The 16,282-nt window shown below is 43.9% G+C and overlaps 1 protein-coding gene across 3 annotated transcripts in view; it reads right to left on the bottom strand.

Annotated features, from left to right (window-relative positions):
- TNFRSF11A (TNF receptor superfamily member 11a) overlaps positions 1 to 15,193 on the bottom strand; it is a 33,507-nt gene extending 18,314 nt beyond the window's left edge. Inside the window, exons 1-6 of one of the 3 annotated variants that reach the window (XM_015536798.2) lie at positions 14,946 to 15,193; positions 13,605 to 13,730; positions 9,485 to 9,628; positions 4,377 to 4,470; positions 2,944 to 3,038; positions 1,250 to 1,363 (exon numbers count right to left, since the gene is read on the bottom strand). In XM_015536798.2, coding sequence (XP_015392284.2) covers positions 1,250 to 1,363; positions 2,944 to 3,038; positions 4,377 to 4,470; positions 9,485 to 9,628; positions 13,605 to 13,730; positions 14,946 to 15,108 — 736 coding nt within the window. In that variant the 5' untranslated portion in view covers positions 15,109 to 15,193. Of the gene's footprint in view, positions 1 to 1,249; positions 1,364 to 2,943; positions 3,039 to 4,376; positions 4,471 to 9,484; positions 9,629 to 13,604; positions 13,731 to 14,945 lie in introns of those variants that run through there. The other 2 variants (XM_042962096.1, XM_042962098.1) reach the window with 2 other exon arrangements.
- Positions 15,194 to 16,282: the final 1,089 nt, after the last annotated feature.

Genomic DNA, 16,282 nt, shown 5'->3' with positions numbered 1-16,282 from the left:
CTCACCATCTGAACATGCATTATTCAAATCCCTAGTTACTGGGTCCCTAGGGAAGTGGAGCATCGTTAAATAAAAATATTCAATAATGAGTAGACTCAAAGAGAACAGAACACTGCTCTCTGCTTAACATAAGCATCTTCAAACATCATCTTCCCTGTTTAAAAACTTTTGATTGCCCCGTGTTACATTAAGTAACGTGACGTTAATGGAAACAGCAAGATATGTGAGGTTTCATGAAGTCCATGCATGTGATATAGGAGAACTGATCGAACCACAGCCAAGCCGAGGTGGATATGACAAACACCCGAGCAACTGAAAATGGAAAAAGGATGGCGGGACAACAGGTGCTCCAAGAGAGGAAGATCTGACCTCGAAAGCATGAAGAAATAGCTCAAGGAATCCTTTCTTAGAAATGACACTCTTTCAGCTTTGTCGTGTAGAAGCCAAATGTGATGTGAGGCTAAAAGGCACTATCGGTTGCTGTTGCTACAAGGTAACACCCGATTATTCATTCTAAGAACAAGCACCTAAATTTTACTGAATAGAAGATAATTTATTTTCATAATTTCATTTTCATATTGCAAGGTAAGACTCCAGTCAAAACTTTATGTCTGCCATTTACTGGAACATTTGTCTCTATTTTAAGTGGGTGCGTTAAAAATGTTGGTATTCTTGAGGCGCCTGGTGGCTCAGTTGGTTAAGCATCCGACTCTTGATTTTGGCTCAGGTCATGATCTCACGGTTCACGAGACTGAGCCCCACATCGGGCTCTGCGCTGATAGCACAGAACCTGCTTGGGATTCTCACTCTCTCCCTCTCTCTCTGCCCCTTCCCTGCTCGCTCTGTCTCTCTCACCCTCTCGATCTCAAAATAAATATTTTGGGTGATTCAGTTGGTTAAGTGTCTGACTTCAGTTTAGGTCATGATCTCACGGTTCCAGGGTTCGAGCCCTGTGTAGGCCTCTGTGCTGACAGCTCGGAGCCTGGAACCTGCTTCAGATTCTGTGCCTCCCTTTCTCTGCCCCTCCCCCACTCTCAACTTACCTCTCTCTCTCAACAATAAATAAATATTAAAAAATACTTTTTCAATATTTTTTAAAAACGTTGGTATTCTTGGAAAAAGGCAACTCATTCACACCTGATGATCTATCCTGCGTGAACACACAGCCTAAGAGTCATCAGTTCCTGAACCTAGAAAGGTATCTGCTTTCTTTAAGATTACTTTTCAAAAACCAGTGTAGATACAATACCTGTTACTGCTTTCCCTTTTTTCCTATAGTAAACACCAAAGATGACAGCAGCGACTAATGCCACAGATATGAAGAGAAGCAGAATAATTAAACCGGGCAAGTATATCTTGGATTCTGTATTGGAAGAAAATAAGAAAAAGGTGTTAAAGATGGTTTCATATCATTCTCTAGTTATTTTAATTGTTGTTTAAAAACAAAACCCTTTGAATCAAACCCCAGAGTGGAGGACGCTGGTCTGACAGCAGAGAAGAAGGACAGTCCCCAACTCTGATGGCAGGTATGCAGAGAACGCTGACCTCTGGAAGGGGGAAAGTGACTTTGCTGCCAGCCTCATGCCCGGCGTCCCTCCGCAAGCCAGCCCAGGGCTGTCTTTAAACATTGCTATTTTAGTACAACTCTAATCATGCTGACCATGCCATCTAGATCCATCTTTGCTTACCAAGAACGACACCTCATTCCCTCCATCTGGACGGCCTCCGAGGCCAAAGGAAGCCCCTTATCCTATCTCTTTCCAAAGAACAACGTGGCACCAGGGTTCTGCCGGTCGTGAGAACAGAACCATGGCTGTCCTGCGAAGTGTTTCAGGTAGGTCATCTACAACACAATGTGACACAACCATTTCTCCCATCCCTCTTGATCACTTCATTACTAGAACCTTTTTATGATGGGTTCTTGGTTTACATGCCCTGGTTTCCAGGACTCCCGCCTCTCCTTTCCTTCTGTCTTGTTAAGAGTAGCTTTTGGGTTGCCTGGGTGGCTCAGTCGGTTGAGCGTCCAACTTCGGCTCAGGTCATGATCTCACAGCCCATGAGTTCAAGCCCCGCGTCGGGCTCTGTGCTGACAGCTCGGAGCCTGGAGCCTGCTTCGGATTCTGTGTCTCCCTCTCTCTCTCTGCCCCTCCCCCGTTCGTGCTCTTTCTCTCTCTCAAAAAAAAAAAAAAAACAAACCCAAACATTTAAAAAAAATTGTAGCTTTTCATTCCCTCAGTTGTTTCCAATGTTATCTTTAAAATGGTCTTTTTTTAATGCTGCTCTGTGTTAACTCCATGTGCGGAACGCTTAGGTGTCGTCCTGTTTCCCAAAATGTCAAACCTAAACCCTTAATTAGCCCCATTAATCTGTGGCCTGGGTTCTCTTGCCTCATTACGAGGGTCTTCCTGCTGTGTGCGCCATCTCCAGTGCTGCCATATCTGGACCCACCTCTGCCCCATGTCACTCCCCTTGGTAACCAGCATCCAGTTGACAAAAGCTGTCAACTTTTCTGTCAAGCTTTGATCACTTAAGCTACTTAAAATTAACTTGATCTACAAAACGTGCCGTATATAACAATAGCGATACTCTAGCTGGTGACCAAAATCTCCCACAGACACCCTTACTGTGATCTCCACTATCCTGCCATATTTGGGCATTTTAATTCATGTTTATAGCTCCATTTCTTTTTTCTTTTCTTTCTTTGTTTCTTTCTTTCTATTTTTGCATATATGAATATTTTATTAGTCATCCATTCCAGCAGGAAATTTTCAAGTAAACAACATATGTCGAGTTAGAACACCGACGGAGGTGAAGGGGGACCACAGATAAGATGGGATGAAACTGAGGTGAACCCCTTCAGGCACAGCATGTACTTTGGAAGACATCTAGAAGAGCGGACGAGACTGGGCATATCTACAACCAACCCGCTCTGTTTAAACATACCATTTGGTGGCTTTGTAGACGGCAGAGAAGAACTGCAAACCACATCTGATTTATCGGTCCCATGACGTACTTCCGTCTCTCCGAGAACGCTACAGCTGTGGAGGTAGAATTGGTTAAGTACTCGGTTTCATATTCTTGTTTTTTAAAAAACAACGCTACACAAGGCTCTACTCCACTAGATTGCTAACTCCTTCAGGAGAAAAACTGAGGTCTTCCTGCACACAGGAATCCCCAGTGCCTGTCACACACTGTAAGGGTGGACAAATGAATGAGCAAAAGTAACCACTGCCAGGGTTCTCTAAGAACTAGTCTGAGACTGTGCTCTGGAAAAGAGCATTGGTGTCTTCAGTAAAGATGCCAAATGGTTCAGTGGCCTTGGCTGAGTGATAAACTTTTGCTGAATGCTTTTTTGAAGCTGAAAACACAAAAAATCTTTTTCAACATAAAACGTGAGTAAGTGGATTAGAAAATAAATATCTAATGAGAATTACTATATTGGGAATTTTTTAGGATTCAATACATGTATTTATATTAGTATTCAATAAAAAGCACACAATGGAAGGACCCAGGGATTCCACTATATATACATATAATTTCACTGCACGCACACACACACACACACACACACACACACACACACGCATTAAGTGCGAAACAGTATATATACACGAGATGATGCACTGAGAATTATTTATTACTGTGACAGACTGGAAACTACTTAAATGGCTATCAAAAGGGAAATTATTAAATAAAATGATGGTATAGCTCTATGGTGAAACACTAGCGACCAAAAGCCACAAAGATCTAAGTCAACAAACATGGAATGAGCTCCCGTTAGCATATATTATGTGAAGAAGCCCAAGATGTGTAGAGTATGCAAACATTTACATGAACAGGAGGCTTCCATATGCACACACACACACACACACACACACACACACATATCTCTGGGCAAATATACCCCCGGTGGTGTGGGGAAGCTGGGAAGCGTGGGAGCGGCGAGGGAATGATAATAAACATCATAAGTCATTCTCAAGTAAATAAGGTTAGAAAAGAGGAAAAAAGAAGCTGCAACTGGAAGTCAAAGATTCGATCCAACTGAATCTAAATGGTACAGAGCTCCTGTCACACATCAAGTTGAAGACCGTGCAGGTGGAGTTTAAAATCAAACTCAGGGCACCTGGGTGGCTCAGCTGGCTAAGCCTCACACTTCGGCTCAGGTCGTGATCTCACAGTCCGTGAGTTCGAGCCCTGTGTCGGGCTCTGTGCCGACAGCTCGGAGCCTGGAGCCTGCTTCGGATTGTGTCTCCTTCTCTCTCTGCCCCTTCCCCACTCATGCTCTCTCTCTCAAAAATGAATAAATGTTAAAAAAAAATTTTTTTTTAAATAAAATAAAACCAACAAACTCTCTTGGCTCCTCTGTTGTCACTTACTTGGTCCAAGGTTTGCATTTTTCTGTGGAAGAGAAGGCATCTGAGAAGGAGCCCACAAGGCAGGGCTCACACACTGTGTCCTTGTTGAGCTGCACTGTCAACAAAATGGACAAAAGAACAGACAAAACAAACAGGCACACTTAGAGATCGGCCAGGCTGATGGCCCCGAGGACCCGAGATCAGGAGCCCCGCCAGTGCCTCCAGCCTCCCCACTCCCACTGTCACCGCCTACGGCCGATTGCTTTGGTTCGTCCTGGCTGTAGAGGGCCCAGCGTCCCAGAACCGCCCTTAGAAAGGTAACTGGCTCACTGTCAGGCTACTGACGTCAGCGTCTGAGTTAGGGACTCATGCTTTGCTGTTCAGAGCCGCTGTCCTGGTCACGTGGGGAGCCTGCTGTCTGCCTTGTTTTAACCAGGCACCTGTCCGATCTCCCCTCTCAGCCTTTTGGGTTCATAGCAGTTTTTGTCTACAAAGGATGGCAGCCTTTTCACAGCTTTTAAGGCAAACTTCCTGTCATGACTCCTGACCAGCTAAATCTTACCAGTCCGAACACTAGAATGTTTGTAACAAGGTTTTCTCTAACAAAAACAGAAACAAAAGCAACCCTTCCCCAAAAAACCCTACGGATCCTACGGATCTCCTTCTCTTAAACTAAGAGTTGGTAGCAAATGTTTTCTAAAAAGGGCCATACAGTAAATATATTAGGCTTTGCAGGCCTTCTGATCTCTGTAATTACTTGTAGCATGAAAATACCATAGACAATGTGTTAAAAAAAAAAAACAAAAAACAACAACAACGATATGGCTGTGTTCTAATAAAACTCTATTTACACAAACACAGTGGTGGGATGGAGTTTGGACCCCTGCCTTAATCCATGGCAGTTCAGGCAGAAATTGGTTGTGGTTAGGAAGCCTTCTTCAGATCTCTAACATTCCTCATCAACTGTGTTATCAAAATAGGAAATATCTCCAATTTCCTAGGTCTATTATCCTTACTGTAACTGACACGTGATGACCCTTTGGTAATTCCAATAAAGAAGCACATTGGTGGAGCGCCTGGGTGGCTCAGTTGGTTAAGCATCGACTTTTGATTTTGGCTCAGATCATGATCTCAGAGTCGTAGGTTCGAGCCACGCTCAGCCTGGAGCCTACTTGGGATTCTTTCTCCCTCTCTGCTCCTCCCTGCACTCCCCTCCCCTCCCCCAATCAACCAATCAATGAACATTGGCTACTATGTGATATCATAATCAGGCAATCAGTGCCAAAATCACAATTTACTCTTAAAGCAGTTAATTTACGCTTGAAAGCACTTCTGTGATTTATTTTCATAAATAAGGCATTAAAATAATAAATTGCACTTTCTTTGTCCAAAGTCAAATGGGAAGTACATTCTTGATTTCTGTAATTGCCTCAATAAGTAGGGTACCCCAAAGGATACAAAAATGCTGATTTGAAGGGGCACATGCATCCCAATGTTCATAGCAACACTGTCAACAATAGCCACACTAAGAAAGAGCCTGAATGTCCATCGACTGATGAATGAATAAAGAAGATGTGGTTTATATATACAGTGGAATATCACTGGGCAATCAAAAAGAATGAAATCCTGCCATTTGCTACAACGTTGTTGGAACTACAGTGTATTATGCTAAGTGAAATAAGTCAGAGAAAGACAAATATCATATGATTTCACTCAAATGTGGAATTTAAGAAACACAACAGATGAACATAGGAGAAGGGAAGGAAAAACAAGATAAAAACAGAGAGGGAGGCAAACATAAGAGACTCTTAAATCCAGAGAACAAACTGAGGGCTGATGGGGTGGGGGGGGAGGGGGAGGATGGGTGATGGGCATTAACGAGGGCATTTATTGGAATGAGCACTAGGTGAGAAATGTAAGAGATGAATCACTGGGCTCCACTCCTGCAACCATTATTACACTATATGTTAACTGACTGAAATTAAAAAAAAAAAAGTAATTATTAATAATTAATCTAATAATACCCTAATCTAGTAATTTGATTCACTTTGAAATGATATTAACAGAAGCCCAGTTAACATCTAGTTGCTCACATTAATTCAGACAGCTTTGAAAAATATTAACACACTCTAGAAGAGTAACCCTTAGAAACAAAGAGACTTCCTAAGGAGCCACAAGTCACACATGGCTTTAAGGGCATTAAACCCAAGCACTGGACTCTCACATCTACTATTTGAAACAACTGACCTGCCAGAGGCATCCTATAGGTTCTCCTTTCCTCTTTCCCTGGACACAATCACACTTTGCCCACTTTACAAAAGAAGGCAGGCTGCTTACCCGCTCCAAATCCTGCTCTGGTGCTAAACCTCTGAGATGCCAAAACGAAACGAAACAACATAACAAATCGAAATATCGGTAATGGCAAAACGCCTGCATTCAGTGTCTGCCTTTTCTTGTCTGTCGAGGGCAAAATGTGAGTGTGACAACAGAATGGGGTATCTGGGACCAGGGTGAGTTGTTCAGAATTCAAATACACTGCAAGGTAGGGCACGAGGGAGATTTTCATTCACCCACTTCACCCCCTCCATCCTCCACCTATTTTCAGAGAAAGCACCATTTCCAAAGGAATACGGCGGAGACAACACCCATCAAAGAAAAGGCACCTTTTCTCATGCAGGTGGCAAACTTGTGGGAAGGCTCTGGGCCTTGTCTTAGAATCAAATTCAAAAGGGAGTTGGTTGTCATAGGGAGATTTTTTTTTTTTCAATTTGTTTAAAGAGATTAAAAAAAAATTTTTTTTTTTTTTACATTCATTTGTTTTTGAAGGACAGAGAGAGACAGAGCACAAGTGGGGAAGGGACAGAGAGAGAAGGAGACACAGAATCCAAAGTAGGCTCCAGGCTCCGAGCTGTCAGCACAGAACCTGACGCGGGGCTCGAACTCACAAACCGTGAGATCCTGACCGAAGCCGAAGTCAGATGCTTAACCTACTGAGCCACCCAGGTTCCCCAGATTTATTTTGATAATTAAAAAAAAAAAATCAAGTCAGACTTTTTCCAAGAGAAAGCCCATCTGGTTCAGTTGATACATTTGGTAAAAAGGACCGACTGGACCAGTGTGACTGATGGACATTTTCTTCCATAGGAATTGAAATGAATAGCATCTTAATTCTTCTAATCCTGTCCAAGTCTTCTGGGTTAAAACAAGTTGCCTCTAAACGAAAGATCAACAGATATGAAGAATCATTTGTTACATCTTGAAAAAACTGCTTTGGGGTGCTTTCCAGAGGTTAGGGCAGTAAATAACTCTAAGAAATACTTTTCTGTCAAGAAGATATCTATTTCTGGGGCACCTGGGTGGCTCAGTCGGTTAAGCGTGGGCCTTCAGCTCAGGTCATGATCTCACAGTTTGTGAGTTTGAGCCCTGCGTCAGGCTCTGTGCTGACAGCTCGGAGCCTGGGGCCTGCTTTGGATTCTGCATCTCCTCCCCCCCCCCCCCACCCTCTGCCCCTCCCTCCCTCTCTCTATAAAATAAATAAACATTAAAATTTTTTTTAAAGGAGATATCTATTTCTTTACTTTTAACAAAATTGAAAACACAACTGAGTTCTTAACTGAGATATCATTAAAAATACCTTTGAGGGGCACCCTGGTGGCTCAGTCAGTTGAGCGTCTGACTTTGGCTCAGGTCATGATCTTGCTGTTGGCGAGTTCAAGCCCTACAAGGGGCTCAGTGGTGTCAGCACCGAGCCTGCTTCAGATCTTCTGTCTCCCTCTCTCTCTGCCCCTACCCTGCTTGCGTGCACACGCACTCTCTCTTAAAAATAAATAAACATTTAGGGGCGCCTGGGTGGCGCAGTCGGTTGAGCGTCCGACTTCGGCCAGGTCACGATCTCGCGGTCCGTGAGTTCGAGCCCCGCGTCGGGCTCTGGACTGATGGCTCGGAGCCTGGAGCCTGTTTCCGATTCTGTGTCTCCCTCTCTCTCTGCCCCTCCCCCGTTCATGCTCTGTCTCTCTCTGTCCCAAAAATAAATAAAAAACGTTGAAAAAAAAAAAATTAAAAATAAATAAACATTCAAAAACCTCAGACATCTTTTCATGTCACACCATTCTGAGGCCTGGACATATAACTAAGAAAGTGTTGAAAGAACGGATACTTGTCTAACAGAAGGTTTCCTTAGCCATTTAGTGATTTATGGGACCAAATTTCTCAGCACTTGGTGGAAATAGAATTAATGTTGAATTCTGTTGCATTTTAGCAATAAATAATAGCCAACCATGAATATTAGAATAAGAAAAATTCCACTCATTAAGTTCATAAAGTTTTTACAATCATATCAAAATATATTTTTGACAATCGGGTAATAACTGTAATAACAATTTAGTCCAGAAGTGTTTTTAACTCTTAGAACCTTGAGTCACGGGAAATTTTTAAAAATTACAATCTCTAATCTGTGTACATTTGTGATGTGAAAGTCTATGAAAAGGTGATTCGTAAAAGCCCTCCAAGCATAAAAATACATTAGGATAAAATTCTATGGGGAAAGTGAAACGGATACAAATCAGAGGAGGGAAAAGAACTGTGTAAAACTTCCAAGAGCGAAGGACCATTAGTGCATTTTTAAAAGGATGATGATGCTATCAAATTGCTATGCTGTTTAGATGCCACTGAATTCCATTTTTAAAAGTGTTACTGCTGTTATAATTCCTTGGAAACTAATTCCTTAGCAACTCTTTACATTGGCAATAAAAAAATGTTAGCTGCCAACCTAAAAATATGCCAGGGGCGCATGGTTTTTCAAAAGCCTTCTAAGGGGTTGCACCAGATTTTAAAAAAGGGTCTGAGGACCCCTGCCTGCCTAAGCGGGGTTGCACCAGATTTTTAAAAAGGGTCTGCGCTACCCCTGCCCGCCTAAGCGGGGATCCCAAGGTGTCCCGGATGGAGCCTTCGGTGGAGCGCCCCGCACCCACATTTCCCTGGACGAGGTTAACCTGGCCCTGCTCAAGGGGGCCCCCAAGCTACTCCCGTGCCACCTGCTTCCTCGGAGCGGGAATGATGCAGAGACACCTCTCAGAGCCTGCTCCGGCCCCCGCGGGAGAGCCCGCCTGACGCACGAACCAAACCCCTACCCGGGTGCTGCGCGCCAAAGCCCGGGGCGCACTCGGCGTTGCGGCGACAGCAGTCACAGTCCGCGCTCCAGTGGTAGCCGGCCGTGCAGGCGCAGCGCCGCGGGGCCGTCCGGTTGCCGGGCTCCACGGCCACCAGGGCCTTGCCTGCGGGAGACAGAGACACAGCTGCTCACCTTCCACCTTAGGGCAACCCTGCAACACGGGGACGTGGCACCTGCCTGGCTCCCCGCAAATGCATCACTGGGGCCTGGGTTTTCCGGAACTACCAAGCTCCCCCTTCCAGTGCTTTCACTAAAACAGCCCAGCAGGGTTCGTTCTCTCTCTCTCTCTCTCTCTCTCTCTCTCTCTCTCTCTCTCTCTCAATAATTAAGAGTCTTGTGAGTTTTTTTTTTTAAATGTTCATTTATTTTTGAGACAGAGAGAGAGAGGGCATGAGTGGGGGAAGGGCAGAGAGAGAGGGAGACAGGATCCCAAGCAGGCTTCCCTCTCTGAGACCATGACAGGAGCCAAAGTCCGATGCTTGCTTAACTGATTGAGCCACCCAGGCACTCCGAGTCTTGGAATTTTTTTTTAAAGGCAATTTTCATAGTAGTGACAGCACTAAGAACCGGGGAATTATGATTATTGTCTATTTTGGCTAATGCAAAATAGATTTCACAGCTGCTTAATTTTTAGTGAATTCAAATGTGATCAATAGTCTTAACACTAATGCCAGATTGAACCTAAGAGAACAGGGATCTGGACACCGGGGATTCATCTTGGGATCCTGCAGGACCACAAGATTATTCAGAGCTGTGAAAAGAGGGGTCACAGTGTAATTAGAGAAGTGTGATGCGTAATTAGAGAATGCATTACAGAAGTTGAGCCTGATGACATACTTGGAAGTTAATCTCCCCAAATACTCAGGGCAATCTGTTTGGTACTTGTCTCTTTTCTCACAACACATTGCAAAGTGCTCCTCTTCTTAACCCAAAGCTGCCCTTTCCACTTTTTGTGGAAGAGAAGTCATGCTTATACAAGGCCATCTCCATTTGGTGATTCATATTTGCCATTTCACCCACTCGCTAAAATTTCATTGTAACCCCCACCTCAGTACTCCTGGCACTTTTGCGGTCATTCTTGGACACATGCAGAACAGTGGAAATTTCAAGCCACTGGCCAGACATGCATGCTCTCAGCTGAGGTCAAGCAAAGTCCCACTCTGCCTTCTTGTGCCTACTGGAATCAAGTGTCCTTTTTGTGGTCTATTTAGTGTCCCATTTTTGGCATTTCTGTGCTTTTTGTTAGTGATGCCATTGCTTAAAATGGCCCACAGTCATTGTGCACAAGTGCCATTTGGTATTTCCAGGCCCCTCAAGAAGGCTGTGATGTGTCTCATGGAGAAGATATATGTTAAGATAAACTTTGTCCAGGCATGAATTTCAGCACTGTTGGTTGTAAGTTCAATGTTAATGAATCAGAATATTTATTAAGGTGTCTTTAAACAGAAACACACATAAAACAAGGTTAAACATGGATCAGTTAACAAAGATGTTGTGACCAGAGGCTCCCAGGAACCTAACCCTGTATTTCCCCTAGGAGCAGTGGTTCAGTATTTGCTAGTTCATTTTTTGTGATGACTTTATAGAACATTGATGTTATTCTGTGAATAACAGGAATCAACCTGCATACACACACACACACACACACACACACACACACACACACACACACACATGATATAATACAATATTATTTGAAACAGACTTTAGGACCCTATAGGACCCCATCTCACCTGGCCTGTCCAAATAGCCTTACTTATACTGAGTACTTATAGAAGTTTGTTTTGGACAGATTGTGGGTCCTCTCAGAATTCATGTTGTAATCCTAACCCCCAGGGTGATGGTACTAAGAAGTGCAGCCTTCGGGAGGTGGTTAGGCCATGAGGCTGGAGACACATGAGTGGATTAGTGCCTCTGTACAAAAGCAGACAGCTTCCTTCCTCTGTTCTCCACCATATGGAGACATGGCAAGAACATCCTGAAATCCCGAAGAGGGCACTCACCAAGAACCCAACCATGCTGGCACCCCCATCTCCCACTTCCAGCCTCCAGAACTGGGAGAAATAAAGGTCTGTTGTTTGAGCCACTCAGTCTGTGCTATTCTGTTAGAGAAGCCCAAGTTCCAGCCCTCAGGGAGGGGATGTTTCCTATTCCCATTCTTTTTAGACCCGAGCATGGAGAACCTGAGAAGTCTTCCTGCCTCCCTCCTGTGTCCGCTCTGCTCCCCGGGGCCCAGGTCAGTTGTATAGCACCAAGGCCAATCTGCATAAACATGTGCCTAATGCCACAACATACATGGACAAGGATCACTTCCTTGGAAAATTCTAATTCCATGACCCACTCAAATGTGAGTGCATGTAAGCCAGTGTGGTGATGAAAAATTTTGACGTTATTTTTAAGTATCTTAACGTACCAGGTTTGGGGCTTTAATTGACTTTGGCAGCAGACAGAATGAATCTTTATTTCCAAGAGACAGCAGTGAGTCAAGGTCATTACTAAGCAGTGGGAAAGAAAACAAGACTTGATCAGATGCTTCTGCTCAGTGGAGTTTCCATGTTACCTTTTGCGGCCAAAATCTGCCAGCTGTCTCTAACACATTAGAAATTATGACGTTTAAAAAAAATACTTCTCTCCTAATTCTGTCCACTGAAAAGAACCTATAAACAAGGATCAGTCTGGTAACAGTGAACCTCACTGGCACCCAGAGTGAGGTCGCTGAATAAGATGTTCCTCTGGATGCAGTCAGGAATTCTTAAAGAAATGGCTGGTTTGAGGTTCGAAGTAGGAAATGTCCAAGATGAGCCTGGAGGCAAGGGAGCTCTTAAAGTCACCTGGGGTCATAGCAAAGACTGAGTGGCCAGCGGGAGGAGGTAAGATAATCTGAGCACCCATACAACTAGTAACTGCAATAGATTAAAATACCTCAAATATGTCTAAATGGCTGCGTTCGTAATATTCATACAAATCCTTTGGAGAAGCTTGGTGATCTAGGCATTATTTTGAAAAGTGGTAAATAAAGTTACAAGCATTCATTCCGCCTTTCCTGTATATACTGTAATTCAGGGTAACAATTAGTTGAGGAGGGAAGCTTCTCCAACTGTAATGAAGAAGGAGTGATAGAGGTCACGTTTCTACAGCTCCTAATGAAAATGGATCGAGGCCATGATGGTCGACTGCCGCTCATATCACAAGAAGAGAGGTAAGCAGCTAGCTACTATATGATCCCTGCATCATGCCAACTATGAAGTAGTTTTGCAAAACAAACAAACAAACAAACAAACAAAAATACCCAGCTTTTCATGAGCCTTCTAGACCTAACAATCGCTTTGCAGGAAATAGAAGAGACAGAAAAATCTGTTAAATGACACAAAGGGAATGCAACCAGCAGAAATCAGACTGTGGAAACTTCACAGGATTACAAAGATGGTTTCTGCAACAGAGAAACTAAATGGAAAAGAAAAAAAAAAGGCAAAGGAACCTCTAGGTCAAGACTAAAGGGACATATTTTGATCCTGATTCCTACAATTAAACTGTAATTAACATTTTTTTGAGTCAAAATAAAAAAAAAATTAGCAGTCTGATAGGGAGATCAAACTGTATAGTAAGACACTTACTTTTCAGGAAGAAAAGTAAGAACTTACGGTTCAGGAAGAAGACTTGAGAGTCAGATCTGGCTTTGAGTCCTGCTTCTCATTTGTTAACCTTAGAAAAGTCACCCAACCTCTCCTGGTCTCAATTATATTCGAACAAAAGTTTGACATGAAGGGATGCCTGGGTGGCTCAGCTCGTTAAGTGTCCAACTCTTGATTTTAACTCAGGTCACGATCCTATGGTTTGTGGGATTGAGCCCCGCGTTGGGCTCTGTGCTGAGCGTGGTGCCTGCTGGGGATTCTCTCCCTCTCTCTTAAAAAAAAAAAATATGTTCTAAATGAAGAATGTTCACACAATGCTTCGGGATCTGAAGCACTTGCTTCTCGGGGTCCAAGGTCAAAGCTTCTCCCTATGCCCCCCAAAAGAGATAGCACCACCGTATCAAAAATATCACTTATTCACACTTGCCGCTGATATGCCTGACATACCTGAGTCGCAGACTTTATGCAGTAAGCATTTGTCTTCTTCATTCCAGGTGTCTAAGTACTCGTCCGGGCCACACGGCAGGCATACGCTCTCCGAGGTAGTAGTGCATTTAGAAGACATGTACTTTCCTTAATTTAGGAGAGAAAAAAATGCACCAATTGAAAATACCCCCCCCCAAAGAAAAATAACAACAAAAATACACCAATCTATTGGACCATTTAAAGGACTGTGATCCCAGGAAGTCCCCTAACACAGTAGGATACAAGGGATGAGGCCACGTATCAGTGATGGGCTCTCAGGCATCCCAGCTGGCTAAAACAGCCTCTCCTAGGTTTGCTGTGCTCAAGGTGAGCAGCCTTTTAGCTCATCTAAGTAAAACATCATCCTTTCCACCCTACATCTCTGCTGACCAGGGAAAAGGAGGATGGTTTTCTAACAGGTAACTGTAGAACTTGAGGGGTTCCCTGGGGGCTAAACAAGAATTTCACCTTACCCCTGCCCTCCCATCTCCAAAATCCCCTCTGCTGTCCATCTGGAGACTTAACTTCTTTTGTTCTACATATACTGGGGGCTCACAGGTAACTCAGTTTGACTAAACAGTACTACACACACACACACACACACGCATGCACACACATGCACGCACACGCACACACATGCATGCATGCTCACAAAAATCACCAGCTCTTGCTCTGCACATCTGAAAAATATTTACATCTTGAATATCTAAAGGATCCTCTTGTAATGTAACCGCGGTTTCTAGAACAATGAATGAGTGAGGACCCCACGGACTTGGGGCTTTACTGAGGCTGTAGCAACACTTGGCCACAATCTGGCAGAGCAACTATGGGGGAGAGGTAACCGGTCCGCCTTCTGCCCCTCAGCAGGTGCGTGGGGAGAAGGTTTAATAGGGTGTAGGCAATTTTCAGCAGCAACAATTCCAGTATGGTATTTCCCCCCCTCCCAATTTTCTGTAAAATACTTTTAAAGAAGAGTTGCATTTTGTATGTTGTAAGTTTGAATTGCAAAGTGCTAAAATATGGTTTTTAAAACCATGGTTTCTCAAGAAACAGCGTTTTAGAAAACTGTGTTCCAGCATAAATTAAGTACCAGTTTCTGCAATTGCCTTTGATTTTTAAGTGATTTTATCTATTGAGAGAAAGGTTTTTGTCTTCAGGGTGACACACAGTGCTACCTGCCACTGCCATAAAAAGTCGATCCAATTTCTTTCTTTTTTTTTTTTTTTTAATCTGGCAGGATAGAAGTTATTCCTTGGATTAAGAAATAAATGAGAGCTCCACCCGCTTTTGAGGGGCAAGGAAAGGTGACTCAGACACACAAACCTGGTTCACATTTATGACAGCATCGTCCAAAACGCTCATAATGCCTCTCATGGGTACATGGAGGGGTGATCTGAAAAGTCACCTGCAAAGGAAATTGACACCAGGTAGAGATTTTGCACAAGTCCTTTTTGGATACAACAAAAAGTGGATCACCAAATTCCATTTCTGACAAGCCTAAGAAGACACCATCAACAGTCCTGAAACGGCTCTTTGTGATACCGCCTCCCTGCAATGCCACTTCCCTATATTAGCACATTCCCCACTAAGAAAGTACGAAACCAGTCGGTACTGGCGTTAAAACCCATTGAAGCATTTAAAACTATTCCAGTTGTGCTCATGGTAATATGATGGATTACGGTCACATGGTGGGCAGATACATGCTCGGCAACTTTGGTCATAAAACCGTAGAACATAAGGAGGCCCCTTAATATTCATCTTGTCCACAAGGGATGTCAAATTTGGTCTTACAGACTTTCTCTGAGTTTTTTTTAAGCTTATTTATTTCGAGAGAGAGAGAGAGAGAGAGAGAGAGAGAACGCGCATGTGGGGCAGAGAGAGAGGAAGAGAGAGAGAATCCCAAGCAGGCTCCATACCATCAGCATAGAGCCCGATGCGGGGCTTGAACTCATGAACCATGAGATCATGACCTGAGCGAAAATCAAGAGTCGGATGCCTAACCGACTGAGCCACCCAGGCAGCCCAGACATTCTTTAAAAGACGTTTAGGGGCACCTGGGTGGCTCAGTTGGTTAAGCAACTGACTTCGGCTCAGGTCATGATCTCACAGTTCGTGGGTTCGAGCCCTGCATCGGGCTCTGTGCTGACAGCTCGGAGCCTGGAGCCTGCTTCGGATTCTCCCTCTCTCTGCCCCTCCCCCACGTGTGCTCTTCTCTGTCTCTGTCTCTCTCTCTCAAAAATAAAAAAAATAAAAAAATAAAAGATGTTTAATACTGCTTACCTCTTAGAATTGAAACACACGGAGAATTTTTTAAGTGGGACAACAATGAGTTACAGGAACACTGCAGGGTTGGAGCTCTGGGTCCTGCGGCCTGCTGGCTGAGAGGATCCCCCCCGCCCCCCCGCAACTGGCCGCTTAAGCTTTTTGAGCCTCTGTTTCCTTTCTGTACAATTCTAGATACAATTTCCAGATCTGCCCATCTACGTAAAACAAAACAAAAAGCCAAGTCCCCTGCAATCACTCAGAGATTCTTATCATTTTGCCACAGGAAAGCTCCTTCTGCATCAGCTTTCTCAGTGTGCAAGAAACACCACCACAGTCCTGTCGACAGGCAGGCAGGTCAGAAACAGAACGGTGTGGCACAACAGCTGGATTTGGCT

Source organism: Panthera tigris, chromosome D3 (assembly GCF_018350195.1).
Source record: "Panthera tigris isolate Pti1 chromosome D3, P.tigris_Pti1_mat1.1, whole genome shotgun sequence".
NCBI lineage: Eukaryota > Metazoa > Chordata > Mammalia > Carnivora > Felidae > Panthera > Panthera tigris.
This window is presented reverse-complemented; position numbering and strand designations above follow the sequence as displayed.